General features: G+C 34.7%; 3 protein-coding genes across 3 annotated transcripts; all 3 read right to left on the bottom strand.

Annotated features, from left to right (window-relative positions):
- Nucleotides 1-231: 231 nt before the first annotated feature.
- Nucleotides 232-5969, bottom strand: LOC100372511 (uncharacterized). Its single transcript, XM_078007207.2, has 5 exons — nucleotides 5612-5969; nucleotides 3311-3993; nucleotides 2625-2769; nucleotides 2019-2151; nucleotides 232-1107 (listed from the first exon to the last, which is right to left on the bottom strand). The coding sequence occupies exons 1-5, from the start codon at nucleotides 5831-5833 to the stop codon at nucleotides 962-964; spliced, it is 1329 nt and encodes a 442-aa protein (XP_077863333.1). The 5' UTR covers nucleotides 5834-5969; the 3' UTR covers nucleotides 232-961.
- A 3725-nt stretch (nucleotides 5970-9694) lies between these two features.
- Nucleotides 9695-14067, bottom strand: LOC144346450 (uncharacterized). The gene is made up of 4 exons (XM_085503811.1): nucleotides 13922-14067; nucleotides 10769-10913; nucleotides 10356-10497; nucleotides 9695-9948 (listed from the first exon to the last, which is right to left on the bottom strand). The coding sequence occupies exons 1-4, from the start codon at nucleotides 13999-14001 to the stop codon at nucleotides 9800-9802; spliced, it is 516 nt and encodes a 171-aa protein (XP_085359937.1). The 5' UTR covers nucleotides 14002-14067; the 3' UTR covers nucleotides 9695-9799.
- Nucleotides 14054-17217, bottom strand: LOC144346448 (uncharacterized). Its single transcript, XM_078007208.2, has 5 exons — nucleotides 16910-17217; nucleotides 15632-15805; nucleotides 15308-15385; nucleotides 14231-14562; nucleotides 14054-14129 (listed from the first exon to the last, which is right to left on the bottom strand). The coding sequence occupies exons 1-5, from the start codon at nucleotides 17201-17203 to the stop codon at nucleotides 14054-14056; spliced, it is 954 nt and encodes a 317-aa protein (XP_077863334.2). The 5' UTR covers nucleotides 17204-17217.
- Nucleotides 17218-17316: the final 99 nt, after the last annotated feature.

Below are 17316 nucleotides of genomic sequence, written 5' to 3'. Positions count from 1 at the left end.
GACATGCACACATAACGGTTTTATACCAACTTACTGCATTGTACAATTACCACTCTTATAAGCACGGCATATAAACCAGCATGTACTAGTAGAGCAACAGGTTAAATTAAGTAACTTGCAACTTGTTTTACCAAGCTCAAAATCAAACTAGCGATATTAGGATTGGTTTCGACAATATAATGGCTTTATGTAGTTGCAATTGTCAAATAACAGAAAACAGACAATCCGTAGTAAGCTTAAAACAAGTTATTTTTTGTTTTCTCCGAGTCGCTAATACAGTAACATTCATTTCAGTGACGTTCAACATACATTGCGCCAAATAGCTAACAAAATGTGTAGCGATATTTTTTTTTTTGCAGATTTATGCACGTGATTACTTTATAAATCTAAATACATGCGGTATGCATGTTATTTGTTAACATTAGATTTGTGGGGTAACGTACATTTCACCACAAAAATGACGCATGCAATCGGACCACTTAAAATAACTTTAATTCCTGTACTTTTTTTTTCTAGCACCATTTTATCATATGCGAGACAATGTTATATAACCAAATTAGGTAATATTATTGGAGAATAACATATTTCATCAGCAGCGATTAATTATTCTATTAATAAAAATATTTTGCAATATCACAGTAAATTAATTTCATACATTAGAAGTTAATGTATTCGTGATTATATGAAAATGACATATTCAGCTCTCCCCTGTATTTGAAATTCTTTTTTCGAACAAAGTATTAACTAAATCAAGCACTGGAATATTAACGCACATGTTATTTTAGGGGTATTACGTAACATATGACTAACTTAATAGAATATTAGATTGATAAAACTTAGTTTCGTTGTTTATAGCCCAGTATGTACTCATACTGCAGGAGGTAACATATATTGAAATTCCTTTCTCAAATGCGTGTCATACCATTATCACCTTGTTACTGTGATATTTCAAACACTTCCTTTATTTTCGCTTCACCAAATGAAAACCTTCAGTATCCCATCCAGGTAATTTTGAAATACCCAATGACTCTTTTGAGTAAAGGTCTCTTTGCATAATAACCATTTGGGACCAATATGAATACACCCATCCAATAAATAACTCGGCTCCTTGAGAAAAAAAAAAAAGAATACATGCAATATAATTAAAATGACATTTGAGGATAATGTGTCAATATCAGCTTTTAAACCTCAAAGCATGTGAATAATTTAAGGAATGTGGGTAATGCGAGAGGCAGATGTTTCTTATTACATGTAAGTGCAAATGATTCATTTATTTTTAGAGATCTTTGGATAATACATAAGAATAATGTGTGTTTGCAATAAAGAGCTAATTCGGCCGAACAAACGGGGAAATCATCTCGAAAATATTCAATATCTAGTATAGATAATGACGTCATTCAGACTGTCTGGGCGCGAATTTGACAAAGGCGTTATGGTATGGTACAACGCTGAAAGTAGACTGGCGCAGTCGGGCGATTAATTTGTTTTTGTAGTTTAAATAAAATAACAAATTTCGCGAAATGGAGGTGTTAGCGCGAAATCCCCTGTAACTGCGAAATTCCCCCGACTGGTTTATTTTGCATGGCTCTCTATCGACACTGCAGGAACCCGTCCATTTGTTAACGGGTAATTATGTTAATTAGTGTTCTAATTGACAATCATCTAAGCCAATCACAACGTCTCTTCAGCTAACCTCTGACCAAGAAGACGTCGGCTGATTGTAGCAGCCGATTTTTTTTTTAATTCTACGACTAGAACGACGACTACGACAAACTCGAATTTCAACGTGCCGCCGTGTGACCTTTACCATGTTGACCTCATTATGTACGTATTTCCGCGCCCAGTTATTTACTTTACAAATTATTACATTTATGGATTACTAATTATGCATATATTAAGACATGTTTCTTTATTCCTTATACTTATTTAACACAGCCAGAAATTTTTTTATTATTGTATATCATTATTTATGAGCAATAAAACCGATACTTTTAATATGATAAATGCTTGTAACTTACGTATGCACAGTTCTTGTTCTACCAAAGACATCACGTAGTTATCGTCTTTCACTGGTGCTATGGATGGTAATGCCGCTATATCTTCTGCTGTGACTACATTGGGAATCTTCTTTTGAAATATTTGTTTATAATGCTGTTTTCATTAAATTAAATTAAAAAAAGAGAATTAGATATGTACATGAGTTTTCATAAACACACGTTACAGTCTGATTAGCAGCGCGCTTAAGCTTCCTATGAGGTCGCATTGAATGACAATGAAGTTTTCCGACGATGTGTACGTCCCTGCGGTGTGGCAGGGACCGATATCGATGTGATCGCATACGTTTGATATTTAATTACACCTAATGAAAACTCACAGGTATCTTATAGCTAGGTACACCCAATTAAAGCTCACAGGTGTCTGATATGCGTGTTTAAAGGCTAGTCACCTTTTTATATTCAATTGGCAGTCTGTGTGTGTGTGTGTGTACGAATCAGCCTCGAAAATCAAAACTCAGCAGAGCCATGTAATTTAGGTAAATTTAATGATATAAAAAAGAAAGTACCAGACTGTGATTCGAATTAGCGACCGCTGCCTAGATACCTTCTCAGTGTGTATATATTTACCATTGCATAATTTGGAAGAGCCATATACAAAGCTGATATATTTCTCTTTGACATTAACGTGTGGAAATCCTCCGATACACTAATTGCTGACCGTTTCATAGCTGCTACTCTGTCTGGATCACAGTTTGTATAATTACCGCGACACCTGTAACAGAGGCGTGTATACAATTAATAAGAATACTGTGTTATACTTGATTGACAGACACGGACTGGAGACATACACTACAACGGTACTATTTTAGTCGTGTAGCATTCGATAATTCACATTATTTGAAAACATCTCGTGTATATGTGTTATATGACAGCTTATACCAGTTTCAATAACTGCAAACTCGTACGTTTAGCATTAAAGCGGGAGAGTCGTCACCTGCGCATGCGTCAGATGGCCATAGCGTGTCAATGTTTACAAACAAGCATCTACCCATGAGCCTTTGCGTTTTTAGCGTGTGTTGTTATCGTCGCTTGGGACTCAATTCCCGCGCGTGCGCAGGTGACGACCCCCTCGCTTAAATGTTTACTTAACAATTGTAGTTAGTAAATATTCAGTAAGAATGTAGTCAGTAAGCATGGAGTTATTCAAATTATCAACATAAATTCAAGGTCATTGAATGTCACTTATTACAACATTTTTCTTTCATAATATCAATGTATGAGTATTGTAAAAATGAAATATAAATGTCCTATACCCTTCCTCAGTCTTCGTTCGAAAGTGCACTGCCATATATGGTTGGTTATGAAATATGACTTTGTTCACCGCAATAGCCATTTCTCGTACTCTCTGAGGTCGAATTAGATGCATGTCAATCTGCTTCAGAAGCTCCGATCGTTCAGGAAATTTGAATGAGTCGAAATCTCTTGGCATATATATCCCAACACATCCTACGTTCTTCAATGAGTTGAAAACATCTTTAGGGTTCGCAGTTACAGTTATCTGAGACCAATCTTGCATAAATATGCCATATTCTTTTTCATATAATTCTACGTGTTTTTGGTACATTTCTTCAACATCGACACGATTCGAGGCCAACGCAATAACTGTGTTGGCGGTGTTATTGCACTTACTTTTGAATTCGTCGATACTTGCCACAGCTACTATCTTCCTCAGTTTATTTACATCGAAAGTCTCATTCAGAAACTTCCAACCCATCGTATCTGAATTTTGGCTCCGGTGAGTATGAAACCATTTCTCCACAATTGTTCTATTAGTGTACAAGGCAAATAGTGTGGCTGTCCTGAAATGTTCAAAATTAAAATTTGGACCGCTTCCATAGTGATGAATAGGAAGTAAATATCCTTTCCTTATTGACGTATATTGTGGCCCAAGCTGTTCTTGTGTTTCGCTGGTACTTATGGTGATGGTCTTGTTAGACTGTGTAGAAATCATAAACATATATACACCTGGTTCTTTGACACTTGGCTTCAGACTGTTTAGAGTTTGGAGCTCCACCACACATGAAACTCGTGAAAACACAACGGTATTTAACAACAGAGTGTGCTTAAATTTTAAAACGCAATTAATTTGTTTCAGGTAGGTAGGTGTAAGTTCCAATATAAATAGCTCCTTGAAGTAAGGTTTGTTTGATCTGAACTGACCATATTGTATTGATAGAATTCTTATTTTCACAAGATCGTTTATAAAGATTTTAGTCCCAGAAAATTACGCTAAGGACACAAACTGAACAGGTTTGAATATATATCAAACATCATACATTCAAAGTTGTTTAATGTTTTATTATTTCGTTTGTGGTAGACCTATTGCTAATATTTATTAATTCGTAATAAATTAGATTATATCACCATTTGTAATAGTAGATGGCGATCACGTGATCGAACTTTCAGTAACTCTTCTGCACTCTGAACAACAACAGAAAAACATATTGTTTGTACGACGCCAAATGTGTTGACCTTGTACATTACTAGCACACAGACATATGTAGCTAACCTAAACACGGCATTTCTGTCATTAAAACAAGATCAAAAGGATTATGAAAAATATTAACTCTAGCCACATAATACCTAGAACAAAAATCATCATTGCAACGATTACAAATTTATTAAAAAGTTTTAAGTATAAATAATTGTCAACATTAAAAAATCCATTATGGTCGTTATTACTCGAATAGCTAGTTCCCAATTAATTCTACGCTGAGTGCATGGTTGTCACGTGTTCCAATATATATTTGATTAGTTTCAATCCACTGTGACCCGCACGGTTACAATGGATTATATCAATACTCTACGATTTGCTGCTGCTAATACTAATAGTTTGAACCAATCCCTCTAGTGTCGATAGTATCGAAAAGGGTATAACTTGTACAGCATTTATTTTATTTTATCAGTTCACTCCACCGGATATGACGTTATACGAATGATCACGCATAAATATAGTTTATTATACAACATACTGCATTTTTTTGTCAACGAGCTGTTGTTATAAATTTTACTACTCGAGAAATATATAATATAGTAATATATTGATCTTTTAAATTGATCTCAGAATATTAGGGCTCTATTATTCACTATCCATTGATGGGTTATTTTCGTAAATTATAACCCCAAATCAAACCCCGTAACCTGAACAAGGTTTGTTTTGTTTTAGAAGCGAAAACAAGGTAAATATACTTATTATTATTTATTTATTAAAAATACCCAAATGATTTTGAAGTAAATTCTTAGTCTATGTGATATGATATTCGTGTACACAGGGTGCATGTTTAGGCTGCAGCCATTTGAATTTGGAGGAAAATAGTACTGTGCACGCGGTTTATTTGGTATGCAAAACGTCATTTGATTAACCACACGAACATATATATGGTGGGCTAAATAACTCAATACATATAACTATATAACTATTGTATCAACGAATGTTTGGATTCGCATCATTCAGCCTCAAATTAGCGTTAAACGATTAGGTAAAGGTCACTTGACTTATGTTAGAAGATGAGTTACTTTGTAAATGTTAAAAATGACATGTTATCACACCTTACCTCGAGTTCGCTAACATCTACTTTCGGCATCAGAATAGAAGCGACGGAATGTGGCAAATTGAAAATCTCTGAAACTTTACCAGACGACGCAGTCATTGCCAGGTAACTAAACATGAAAGACTCTGGTTCAACCACGATGGAGTATGCCAAATACGATACTGAAATTCCAAGGAACATGACCACCAAAAAAACGTTGAACGCGGTTTTACTTAAAGCCGCCATTATCTGTTACAACTCAATAACTGATTCGGTAGAGATGCACGCGAGTCATAGGTTATATTTCAGACGACGATCAATCAGAGACCCGTTTGCAGGATTAATTAATTTATGTATATGGATGTGCATTGATAATCGTAAAAAATGACACATGTGTTTGCTACATACAGTTGAAAGCCAGTTTACCGTCCATGTACCCGTAAATTATGGACAGAATACAGCCACGGACAGTGTCACTATTAAGATTACTGCGCTAAATCATGCATAATAGGATCACCAGGCGTCGTCACATATGTTGTAGTAAGCGACTTAAGATAAATATTATATCCCACCAGTTTGTGTGTAACCACAATGCTAGAGTTGATTAAATCAATTCATTCTCGTCGTTTCATTGTTTCTGTTTATTGTTAGTTGACAATAGGTACGCCAAAACCATTAGTGCATGTATGTGCACAGTAATCCATATTAAATAATGTACGTCTTGCCATCTCGAATGTGATATATGCTATTTGTTGGAGTTGTACCCCTATTATACCATATTTATACTATATTTGTGCTTTCCCGGATTCAAAGAATTTCGTCACCCTCACAAATCTCGCAGTTAAACTATATAGTACATTCACTGCCGGTCGTTGAACCATTTTGTTTTGCAACAGAGACGAAAACAACATAGGTGTTCATATAATTATGCCGTAAATAGCATGCACACAATGTCCCCGGCACAATGGGATGATATATCACAGTAATATGGCTATTTCACTACAAATCATATTTGTTTCCTTTTACTCCTGGTTTGCATTTTTCAAGCACGTATGTCGGTCAGACCATTCCCGCGACTTAAATTAATCAAAATCGTATTATCATCACGATGTAGTATAAAAATATGATAATAAAACGGAGGTACATATTTAAAATTAAATAAATGAGCAATCGTCAACTATATAAAACAATAATTTAATCGTTGTAGAGGAGAAAATGAGTGTGGTTCATTTCTGTCCGCAATAATCTATTATGCACCCTGGGGAAACACCGGCTGCAACACGATCATCATAAAATGTGGCATGTGCCGATCTGTTACCATGCTAATATTAAATACATTCAACCATTGATGAAACCAAGGACTGCCATGGCAACAGAATATTTGTCTACTGTTTTAGTAACATGAATATTTGATGTATATTCATTAAAAAACAGTTGAAAGCAACAATATACTTTCCTAATTGCAATACATATGTTTAAATATGAATTATGACTTAAATATAGTTTTGTGGCGAGCGAGGGCGCCCTCTTTACCTCGCATACACGCGATTTTACAACAGGAAGACTGATAGTATCACGCCAGACAGTACGTATTCTGTCGAACGCATGCATATTATAGAGCACATAAATGACGTATTTATTAATTGCACATCTTTCTAGTTAACAAGTTCAAATCCACAGACCATTGAACTTCGAATATGTATTGGTCAGATCGCTGATAAATTTCGCTGATAAATTTGATAAAACATTTAATTTTGACAAAGCGACCCTTTTGTGAATAAATATTCAACTTATCGTGTATGTCTGCTCCTGTCAACCAAGAATGAGTATTATGACCAACAAAGTTTCCAACTTTTGTGATACCGACACCAATGTACTGTTTGAGGCTTGCCGTTGATAGGATGAAAAACAAAGGTTCTTTGAGAATGACTGATATGTTGGATATACTTTTATGTATTTTACGTTCACAGAGTTACAATAGATCTGAATAGAATAAAGGCACATTACGTGTTGTCTACAGTTGTTCTATCATAGCCTAGAATACAAACCATTTTAACGAAATAATCAGTAAAACAAAAACTAGAATGATCATAATCAGAATACAGATACCGTTGTATGGACTGAAGCCGCAAAGCATTAACACGTGACATAAAATCAATTATACCAGTTTTAGTAATGTGATCCATTGTTCAGGCTGGCTGTTGGGTTATTTTTGTAAATAAAAACATGTCTCTTTATGCTTATTGTACACCGAACACACTCGTATTCATATGCATAAGTTTAATTTCTACAGTTGCAATCGTATGCTAAGTGCAATTACTACAGATAACTGTGATAACACATTTTGTAAATCGGCATTGTCTTAGCTACATGCGATTCAATTTTCGCGCACAACAGGGCCTCAATTTCTTTTGTTCTCTCTGTGCAAGATTTCAAGCTAATACTTTCACGCCACTCTCCTAGTGCATTTTAACACTGAAGTAAACAATTTTCATTTCGCTGTAACGATCACCGTGCTGATAATATTGAGATGCAATGGATAAACACCACTGGCATTTGCTATCATCGATAAATAAATTTCAGTGTCAAAATACACAAACGTAAAATGCATAACTATTCACTATTTTTTTCAACGAACTAATAAACATTTCTTAGGTATACCCCAATCAGCTTCAGGCCAGTGTCATTCCGCTTAACGCCGAGTGGCGCATTCTTGCGAGCACACCACACATGTTCGAGTTCGATGAGCGCTAATAAATTCTGACCCATTTAGCTCAATAGTTTGCATATGCTGTTAATTTGCAACTTTGTTTAGTATCAGGTAATTTCAGACAGAGACAGTGAGTGAACAGTTAACAAACTCATCTAATGCCCCTGGAAAAAGGAATCCGGGCAAAGGTGAATTATTAATGCGCACCAAAGATTGAACATCAGTATATAATGCTGTGTGTGTTTATGCAAATATGTGTCATTAGCATAAATCAATGGAGTCACACACAAAATGTATATTGTCATGAACCCTGCAACATTGATGGTGATTAACAATATTTGTCTGGTCAGGGCAGCTACGATATTTCTATCGCCAACTTCCGGTGCATTAGCTTCGAAATACTCTTCAAAGGTGGTGATAAATTGTTGCGTAAACTATGAGTAAATATATGAACTATACATCTGTAAATGCTTCTTCTTCAGGTACTGGTCGGGGGTACGGTGAAGCACGTCCACCTCTTCGAAGAAGAAGAAAAACAAAACAAAGCAATAGGGTTGTCTGAGGGGGGTTAAACCCACTGTGACTTGTAAGGGCGTTCACCACGTGATTAGATCTCTGATTGCGTGGTCATGTGATATGCATTGCCTTAGATTATGCAATCACGAACAATGACGATGGTGCTACAATTTCTTACGTCGGTCATTTCGACATGATAAAATGATTTGCGGGTTTCAAGCGCGCGTGATAACCAGTTACCTGTAGGGCTGTTCGAAGTTCGTGCATGGAACGCATCGCCAACAGCTCGTGCTTACCAAAATATGTACTGTAATGTTAAAACAATGTTTCCAATGGTAGGGCATATTCATTGCCGTATTCGCCTATATCTAAGCTCTCAGATGATGTATAGGGCATTACTTCTGGCTAAATTACAGATCAATTGATAAATCTTTTTCCCCTTGTACTTTTTTTCTTATGACACTTTTACAGATCCCGTCGTCGGATTGTGTTTTTAATTAGAAACGGTCAAAATCTCGTTGAAAAACAGACATATAACAAGACCAAGACGCAGTCGATTTATCAATAGTATCTGATATTCGTCTGGAGGTATTTTGTTTGGCCGAAATCAGAGTATTTATTTAGTTTTCTGGACATTTTCACAGGCCGGTGTTCACTCTCTCCACTTTTACCATTTTGCTCATAGGGCTGCACCGCAGTGTTAGGGTCCGACTGTATACAGACGATGTGTATATAATTGACAGACGAAGCTAAATACCTTCCCGGACCCAAAACTCCGCGAAACCACGACTAATAAGGCGTATGTTTTTCCAAAAGTTCACATAACCTACAATTTCATACACATTACGCTGTGTCCGAACACAGTGAATAAAGCTGAAGCGTGTAAAAAATACATTTAATAATAATAATAATAATAATAATAATAATAATAATAATAGTCTAAATTTTAACATATTGCTATTTCTTTGTTCATTGAAATGTGATAATTATCTTCGCTTCACTAAACCCTGAATGTGTTCCGGATTCCATCCCGGTAGCTGTTTGATATTCATTGATTCTGCTGACCTGAGGTCCCTTTGAATGATGACCATCTGTGACCAGTACGAATATACCCATCCTATAAACAGCTTTGCACCTATAATGACGAATCCCAAAATTAATTCAGTAACACGGTCAATAATGCTAGTGGTATTCTCCCAATGGTATTCTCATTGTATTTAAGTAATCCTTCTTAGTGATTAGCCATCTCTACGCATATCCACTACCACAAAATGAATAACGCAAATGAGTTGTTTGACAATTTTCGTGATAATGTGAAATATAAAATGAATCTAAAATCTAATTTGGCGTTATATATAAGTGACAGCAATGGAAGAATAATAATAATAAAACATTGCAAACAGGATTCTAATGCACTAAGTTGTTGTTTGAGCACATGAAAGTTTCTTAATACACTAGCAACAGTGTCGCACACATTGAGAAAAACAAGTGTTGCGTAAAACTAAAATAACAGTTAATGAAAACTAATAAATGAATACATACGTATACACAATTCTTGTTCAAGGAGTGATATGACGTAGTTATCGTTCTTTATAGGCGCAATCGTAGGAAATGTCATATTATTAGTTAAGTCTTCAGATGTGAAAACGTTTGCAATTTTTTTTAGAAAAATATCTTTGTATTCCTGTATAAAGAGATAAAAAATACGTGATTTATAGCAGGGTGCGAATTCCCAAGTAACTTATGAATCACACTAAGCATTATGAATAAACATTTTAATATTGCATTGTGATGTTCACGCTAGAGTTTGATGAAATAAAGATATATGTGAATATTATATATATATATTGATAGTTTACCACTAACATATAAATAAAAAACAATCGTCGCCCGTGCGTTACATTTTGGCAGGATAACATGACGTCATAAAACATATGATTCGTTATCATACTTACCGTTACGTAGTTGGGATGTGCTACAAATAAACATGAGATGTTTCTTCTCTTCATAAGTTCCGTGAAATCTTCAGCGACACTTAAAGCTGACCTTCGCATGGCATCAGATTTGACAAGATCACAGTTATTCAACCCATGGCGACATCTAACACGTTATAAAAAGTAACATACATTTTATTCAACTACTATTCTATGAGCAAGAGAACGTTATAAAACAACCATTATTTTTATAGCATCAGTTTTCAATTTTTTCATCAGAATTGTACAGATTGTTCACTCAATCCCAAAGAAAAAATTACATAATGTCGTTCTATAACATTCTCTTGACTTAACAGATATATTTTGTGTATTCTCAACAACCGTAAATACACTTTCATATATGAAACTCAACTTGAACGAGGACCTTAAATTACGGACATAATCAACGTTTAGTATCGCTGCTATTTAAAGACAGTCAAGGTCAGTTACTGAACAGACGGCGTCGTGTTGGTTCTTCTCCGTGGATAATTATTTTCAGATTCATACTGTCTTCTGTAAACATTAAAAAACCCTCAAACTAATCTAGATTGCTGAATCCACAGTTTATATACACCTAATCTATTTTATGTAACATCTTATTTATAATCTAAAATAAAATTAACTGCGTAACGTTTAATGTTATGGGTTACATGTCTGATGTTTTATTCCTTTTATTTTATAATATATTTTCTGATGATTACTACATTTTTCAAAACTTCCCGATCGTTTCCATTCCAGTATAATACAATCGTATGTACCAAGCACGTTCGCCTGTTATCTTAAGGTGTCTGTGAAATTCCCAACCACACATTTCCCGTTTTGGATTTGCAATCCACTGAAATAGACAGTTATTGATTTTTTGATTGAAAATGATTACTCGTATCCGCATATTTCTCGTGTTGTAGCACGCCCTCCTACCCCAAAATAGTCGACTGTTTCCGACTTTCCAACTGCAGCTGATGTAAAAGTGCGCCACTAAACGCCAAACTATTAGAGGGAGCCATACTAGTGCGCTATACTTTTATAATACTGTGTCATTCAACGATACTATTAACGATATATATTTTTCGATCGGCGCCTTTTTTGAAACGCTGTATTTTTGGCGAACCAAGCAGTGCGTATTGTAATAGTGTGAGAATTTACGCGTTTCCAAACGATCCAAAGGTGTAACATCAGTAGACGAAAGCCGTAAAATCAATGAAAAAATAGGATCTCCTTATAACTATGTAACTATATATATAACTATATTTTGACTCTTTGTCAACCACACGATCCCACTAGATGTATGTTTATTATGTTGACAATTTCGCAATAGCAGTAAATCTAACTTATAATTGGTAATATTTAAACAAGCATCTGATCTATAAAGTGAGTACACATCGTTCTAAATTAACCTTGTTTGTGTATATATCTTTAAAAAATTTCCAATATTATCTTGCCTACATATCCTTCTAAATAATTTAAAATTTTTGGGTTTGTATAACAATCTAAATGAAAGATTCCCCGATTCGTAAGGTAATTGCCTTGAATTGATTATGAAATACACATATTATAATCAAATTAATATTCTACGACACAAAAATGGCACAGCCCACATTTTGCGTTGGCCACCGAAATTTATTCCTGAAATCACACGTTTTATGTCTGTGGAGAGCTGTACTTATTCCACGCTTATGCAAATATGTATTGTCAGGTTTAGATTTAAATGTAATAACTCGTATAATGTAGTTACTAATGTAGTATCAGGAGCCACAAAATTGTAACTGTTCAGTTCTCATCATTCTACATACTTTAAATGATGAATGCACTTCACTATATTAATGTGATTACAAGACCCTATTCAATATTAATTAAGGACAGTATGTCTCCTATATACCTGTAAAACCATAGTTTTTATATCTATATCCACCGCAAGTCTGTTTCTGATACTCGTTGGCTTACATGAGTATATGTCGATGTCTACATTTATATATATTATAGACGGAACATAATATTATTATTGTTAGCCATATAGCATTGCTTATGTTTGATTAGTTGAATAGACATCGCTGAAAAAATGTATTATATGCTATATACAATATACAACCTGGTGATTATTTTAATCACTTAAGTAACACATTTTGTTTTCAATTTTGATATTTAGGATATTTAAATTTATTTTACATGCAGGATGGCAACAGTACATGATATTTAAAGAGGCTAACGCTCTTTCTGATGATTTTATGTGTCATTTCCCATTATAGTGCGCGTCGTGCGTCATTAGTTTTTACGAGACTAGTCAACCCATAGTTCTCACATCACCTTTTATGTGACAGCCACTTTTGTGTCTAAAACAATATTTTAATTAGATTTGGTTATCTTTGTGTGGTTATATTTAAACTGGTTATTGCCACTTTAATTTTTTCATGTAGATAATACGCTTTACGTATGATATTAGTAGTTCATATTGTGCAGTATTTGCGGAATGGTCATCCAGTTACTTAATTATATAAGTAATTATCTGGTATCTACATTATGGATAACCATAATATTTGTCGTATTGAACAGTTAAATTTACACTATTTGCTAACTAACTAATTATATACAAATGAATACTACTAGGGTAAGCAAGCCAATAATTTAGAACTAACTAAGAATAAAACAAATTACAATGTTTTAGTTTACCAAACATCGGTGAAACACGAATCATCATCTTTCGTTAATGTGGTTATTGGACATTGGACGTTGCCATACTCACACAGCCCTAAAATGTCAAAAAAACTGTTTCAGTGAGAATGATAACATTAACAAACTTCCCAATCTTATAACACGTAATACGGAAACTAAATCGAATATAATTACTGGAGATTTAAATGTATTATTGTAAGAAAGTTTGAACGGCCGTTGCATATAATGAAATGTGTATGTGTGTGTGTTGGAAAGCCATTAACTATTAACAAAATAAAATCGTCATCAGATATTAAATATAAATTTAACAAATAATGATTTCAACATTTATAAAATAATGAAAATAAATTTTGTTTTCGACTTTCCATAGAAAGCAAGAATAAATCTGAACACTGTTTTTGATTATCGCATTAACAAATCTCGTACCAATTTAATGTTATAACTTATTGCAGGGTAATCGACGCTTACCTTTCTTGCAGCTTTGTTCTAAAATGTACTGCCATATATAACCTTCCTTTGCACATATTTTCGTTGACCAGGTCAGCCATATCTCTTATTTTCTTGGGGCGAATAAGATGTATGTCTACTTGTTGAATAAGTTTATTCTTTCCCGGCATATTGATATGTATAAAGTTCCTTGGTTCGTAGATGCCAACACATCTTACGTATCTGGCTTCTGTAAATATTGATTGCGGGTCACTTGTCAATTTTAGTTCATAGTATGATGGTAGTCGTATTCCGTGGACTTTTTCGTAAAGTCCCACATGCTGCGTATACGAAACATCTGTCGCACTGCTGAGGGCGACTATCATGTCCACTGTATTGTTACAGTCACGTTTAAAATCATCTATGTAAACCAAGTCGAGTATTCGTCGTAGTTCATACTCGTCGAACGTTTCGTTTAGCGGTTTCCATTCATTGCGGGAGGTGTAGTGAGTATGAAACCACTTTTCAACAAGTGATCGGTTTGTATACATCGCGTATACAGCGGCCATTCTAAAATGCTCATAATTGAAATTGGGTCCGCTGCCAAAGTGATGAACCGGAAGTAAATATCGCTTTTTGACACGTGTCTGTGTAGTCTGTAGACTTCCCTTCACGTCATCGACCTTTAAGGGATAAAATACGGAATACATAATAAATCGTTGTCATCTGTACTGAAAACACATATTATACCAATTGTATAGTTGCATGATCTCAGAATGATTAGTAGTTATCTGATGTACTATATAATGGCTTTCTCGTCACGTTAAAGACTTGGCATCCTTGTATATATATGTACACCACTAAGCAGACCATGTTTTTTTGTATATGGTATGTTTTTTTGTAGACTGTATATTGCGTTTGTGTTTTTGCCCAGCATGTTAAAACGTAAAATTCAAATAAATCAGAGAAACGAAATTAAACTGCATTAATAACTTATATGATTGTGTACATGTCGCTTTTGAAATATTATTTTAAAATCCAGATCAACATCAAAATGGACTAATCAAAGTTAATCTTATCATTAAAAAAATAAACTTTCTTCAGTGACATATATGCTTCGATCATTACCTCTCTTCCCGCCGCCGCCGCCGCCGCCGCCATCACTACCACTGAAAAGCGTATGTACATTACCTTGTATGGTTACATACTTGTAAACAGCACCGGGGTGATTTGTTTGAAAGTTGCTATTTAGCTACATATTATAAGCAATGCCATACGTTCAGTAATTTGGTACAACGAATTTTTGTGTGTTTTCAATCGGTTTAAACACATATGATCAACGTGCCAAAACATAGCTTACGATTCTGTTGGATTTTGAGTATTATTGTCGTAATTACTAAAATATCACAAATTATGTTGAAATATTACCTCAACTGAAGTCAAACTTTGTTCATTCATAAGGTTGTCAACGTTTTTGGATGTGTCTTTGTCTGCTATATTATAATCCTGCAATGATACGAGTTCATGCCGTTATCAATGATTACACAGATTACGCAGTGTTCTGATGAATTCTGCAACGTGAAATAAACAAATCACATCCACGTAAAGGGAGTTGGACGTATACTATTCTTCGATTGGCGCTCAGACAACATAACAGCATACCTCGCACTTCTATACGATGACAATCTGCCTGTTTCACCAGTAATGTGTAATTTGTGTGAATGCACCATTATTACATGAAATAATACATACCTCAGTGGCAGATTTGTTTATATCTTTTTTGCCTGGAATCTTCATATCGACTTTATTGTAAGATTCAATGACTCCTTCCACATTGTTAACAACCTTACTTTTTGTATTCTGAGATAATTGTGTTTCTTTGTCTGTGCTATTGGTGACACGAGTTTGTTTATTATCTGGTATAGTCTGCGATGTAAAAAAGGTAATACATTGATAAACTGTTTGATACTAAAGATAATGTTTATGGCTGTAATTTCACCAATGTGTGGATGGGATTGAAAAACCTGGTTCTTTTGAAAAGGATTTGAGTGTAATAAATACTTCATTAACCAGGTGCCTCTAGACCACAAACGTGTTAATCCATTAATTGTACTCAATGAAAAATAGTAACCTGCGTACTACTAACAATAATTTAAAAGCAGAATGTAAAGAACGGGTAGGTGACATATTGGTCCGTCCGGATTGCCTTCACATTACTGATAAACTAACTGTCGTGTGGCGATCTAAACCAACATTTGCACCGGATCTTAACAGACTAGTACCGAATTATTAATAACATAGAAACATAGAAAAGGAAACGGAAGCAAGACGTAAACTGATATAATCATGATACACTTAAAAAACATTTTGTATTGTGTAGAAATGAATACCCATCCATTCATCTGTCTTTCTCGATAGTTATAAAATAGTTATTATAAAAATTCATAGCTCACTAGCTCTTATGATTTACAAACAGGGATTTTTCTGTTCGTTCGTTCATTCGATTGACCAGTGGTGAACTCAATAAGGCGCCCCGAGCACAAACACAACCACAACCCCACTAAAATAGTCGTTATTTGTACAGGAATATCCCATAATGCATCGCGACAAAGACGTCATTGTGACAACCGCTCACCAACAAAAAATCTCCAAAGATTCTATTAAAGTCTCTACACAATGATTGAAACCAAATAAATAAATGTCGTGAACCTTAATAAATTGTGTAACGTTTTTTTTAAAAAAAAAACAGTTATGTCGATGCATATAGAACCGAGGTAGAACTGTCGCATATGGTGTTACACTGAATACTAATCCCTCAAACATTGGACAATTCACGATGTCAGAGCATATCTACTATATACAAACTAACATATGTACCACCTACATACAGATGTGTTATTTCTTCATAGACGTGGCAAATATACGCATTTGAGCTACGATTACTGTGCTACAGTGAATTACATTATAGTGTATAGTCTAAAAAGATATATAATGTGATAAGTTATAATCAATGTCCCTATTGCAACTTACCGTTTTTCTGTTCTTCTTAGTACCATTTTGTCTATTATTTGTTTTCTCTGCATTCTCGGTATCACCTAGGCCATCTGTAATGGTCCTCACAGTCGGTGTGTCAATTGTGAGAATCTCGTTTTTATTCTCGGCATTGGAATTGTCTTTATAGTTGTACGCGATCGAAGAGGGTAGATAACGCGTCACAGAAGATACATTATCCAGTCCGTAAGTATAAAGCGTTAAACAGAAAACCATCACGAATAACAACAAAACGGTGAAAAATCGAGACGCTACTTTCGGTATAGATGCCATACTCCGATATCAGGCAACGTGTAAATGAATACAATAAAACAATATATTAACCACGCCTGGATGAATCGCTCAAATGGGCCAGCAAATCAGCTCACTGCTGTGTTATCGCAGAG

This window comes from Saccoglossus kowalevskii, chromosome 9 (assembly GCF_978046115.1).
Source record: "Saccoglossus kowalevskii chromosome 9, keSacKowa6.1, whole genome shotgun sequence".
Classification (NCBI taxonomy): Eukaryota; Metazoa; Hemichordata; class Enteropneusta; family Harrimaniidae; genus Saccoglossus; species Saccoglossus kowalevskii.
This window is presented reverse-complemented; position numbering and strand designations above follow the sequence as displayed.

Excerpts from the sequence above, each read along its gene's own strand:
- LOC144346450 (XM_085503811.1), bottom strand. The coding sequence starts at position 14,001 with ATGGCTGACCTGGTCAACGAAAATATGTGCAAAGGAAGGTTATATATG. Across the intron at positions 10,498-10,768 it reads CACATCCCAACTACGTAACG|GAATACAAAGATATTTTTCT; the intron begins GTAAGTATGATA and ends CTCTTTATACAG. Across the intron at positions 9,949-10,355 it reads TGAACAAGAATTGTGTATAC|GTGCAAAGCTGTTTATAGGA; the intron begins GTATGTATTCAT and ends TCGTCATTATAG.
- LOC100372511 (XM_078007207.2), bottom strand. The coding sequence starts at position 5,833 with ATGGCGGCTTTAAGTAAAACCGCGTTCAACGTTTTTTTGGTGGTCATG. Across the intron at positions 2,770-3,310 it reads CGAACGAAGACTGAGGAAGG|GTGTCGCGGTAATTATACAA; the intron begins GTATAGGACATT and ends CCTCTGTTACAG. Across the intron at positions 2,152-2,624 it reads CTCTTCCAAATTATGCAATG|CATTATAAACAAATATTTCA; the intron begins GTAAATATATAC and ends TAATGAAAACAG.
- LOC144346448 (XM_078007208.2), bottom strand. The coding sequence starts at position 17,203 with ATGGCATCTATACCGAAAGTAGCGTCTCGATTTTTCACCGTTTTGTTG. Across the intron at positions 15,806-16,909 it reads CTAAGAAGAACAGAAAAACG|ACTATACCAGATAATAAACA; the intron begins GTAAGTTGCAAT and ends TTTACATCGCAG. Across the intron at positions 15,386-15,631 it reads TAAACAAATCTGCCACTGAG|GATTATAATATAGCAGACAA; the intron begins GTATGTATTATT and ends GTATCATTGCAG.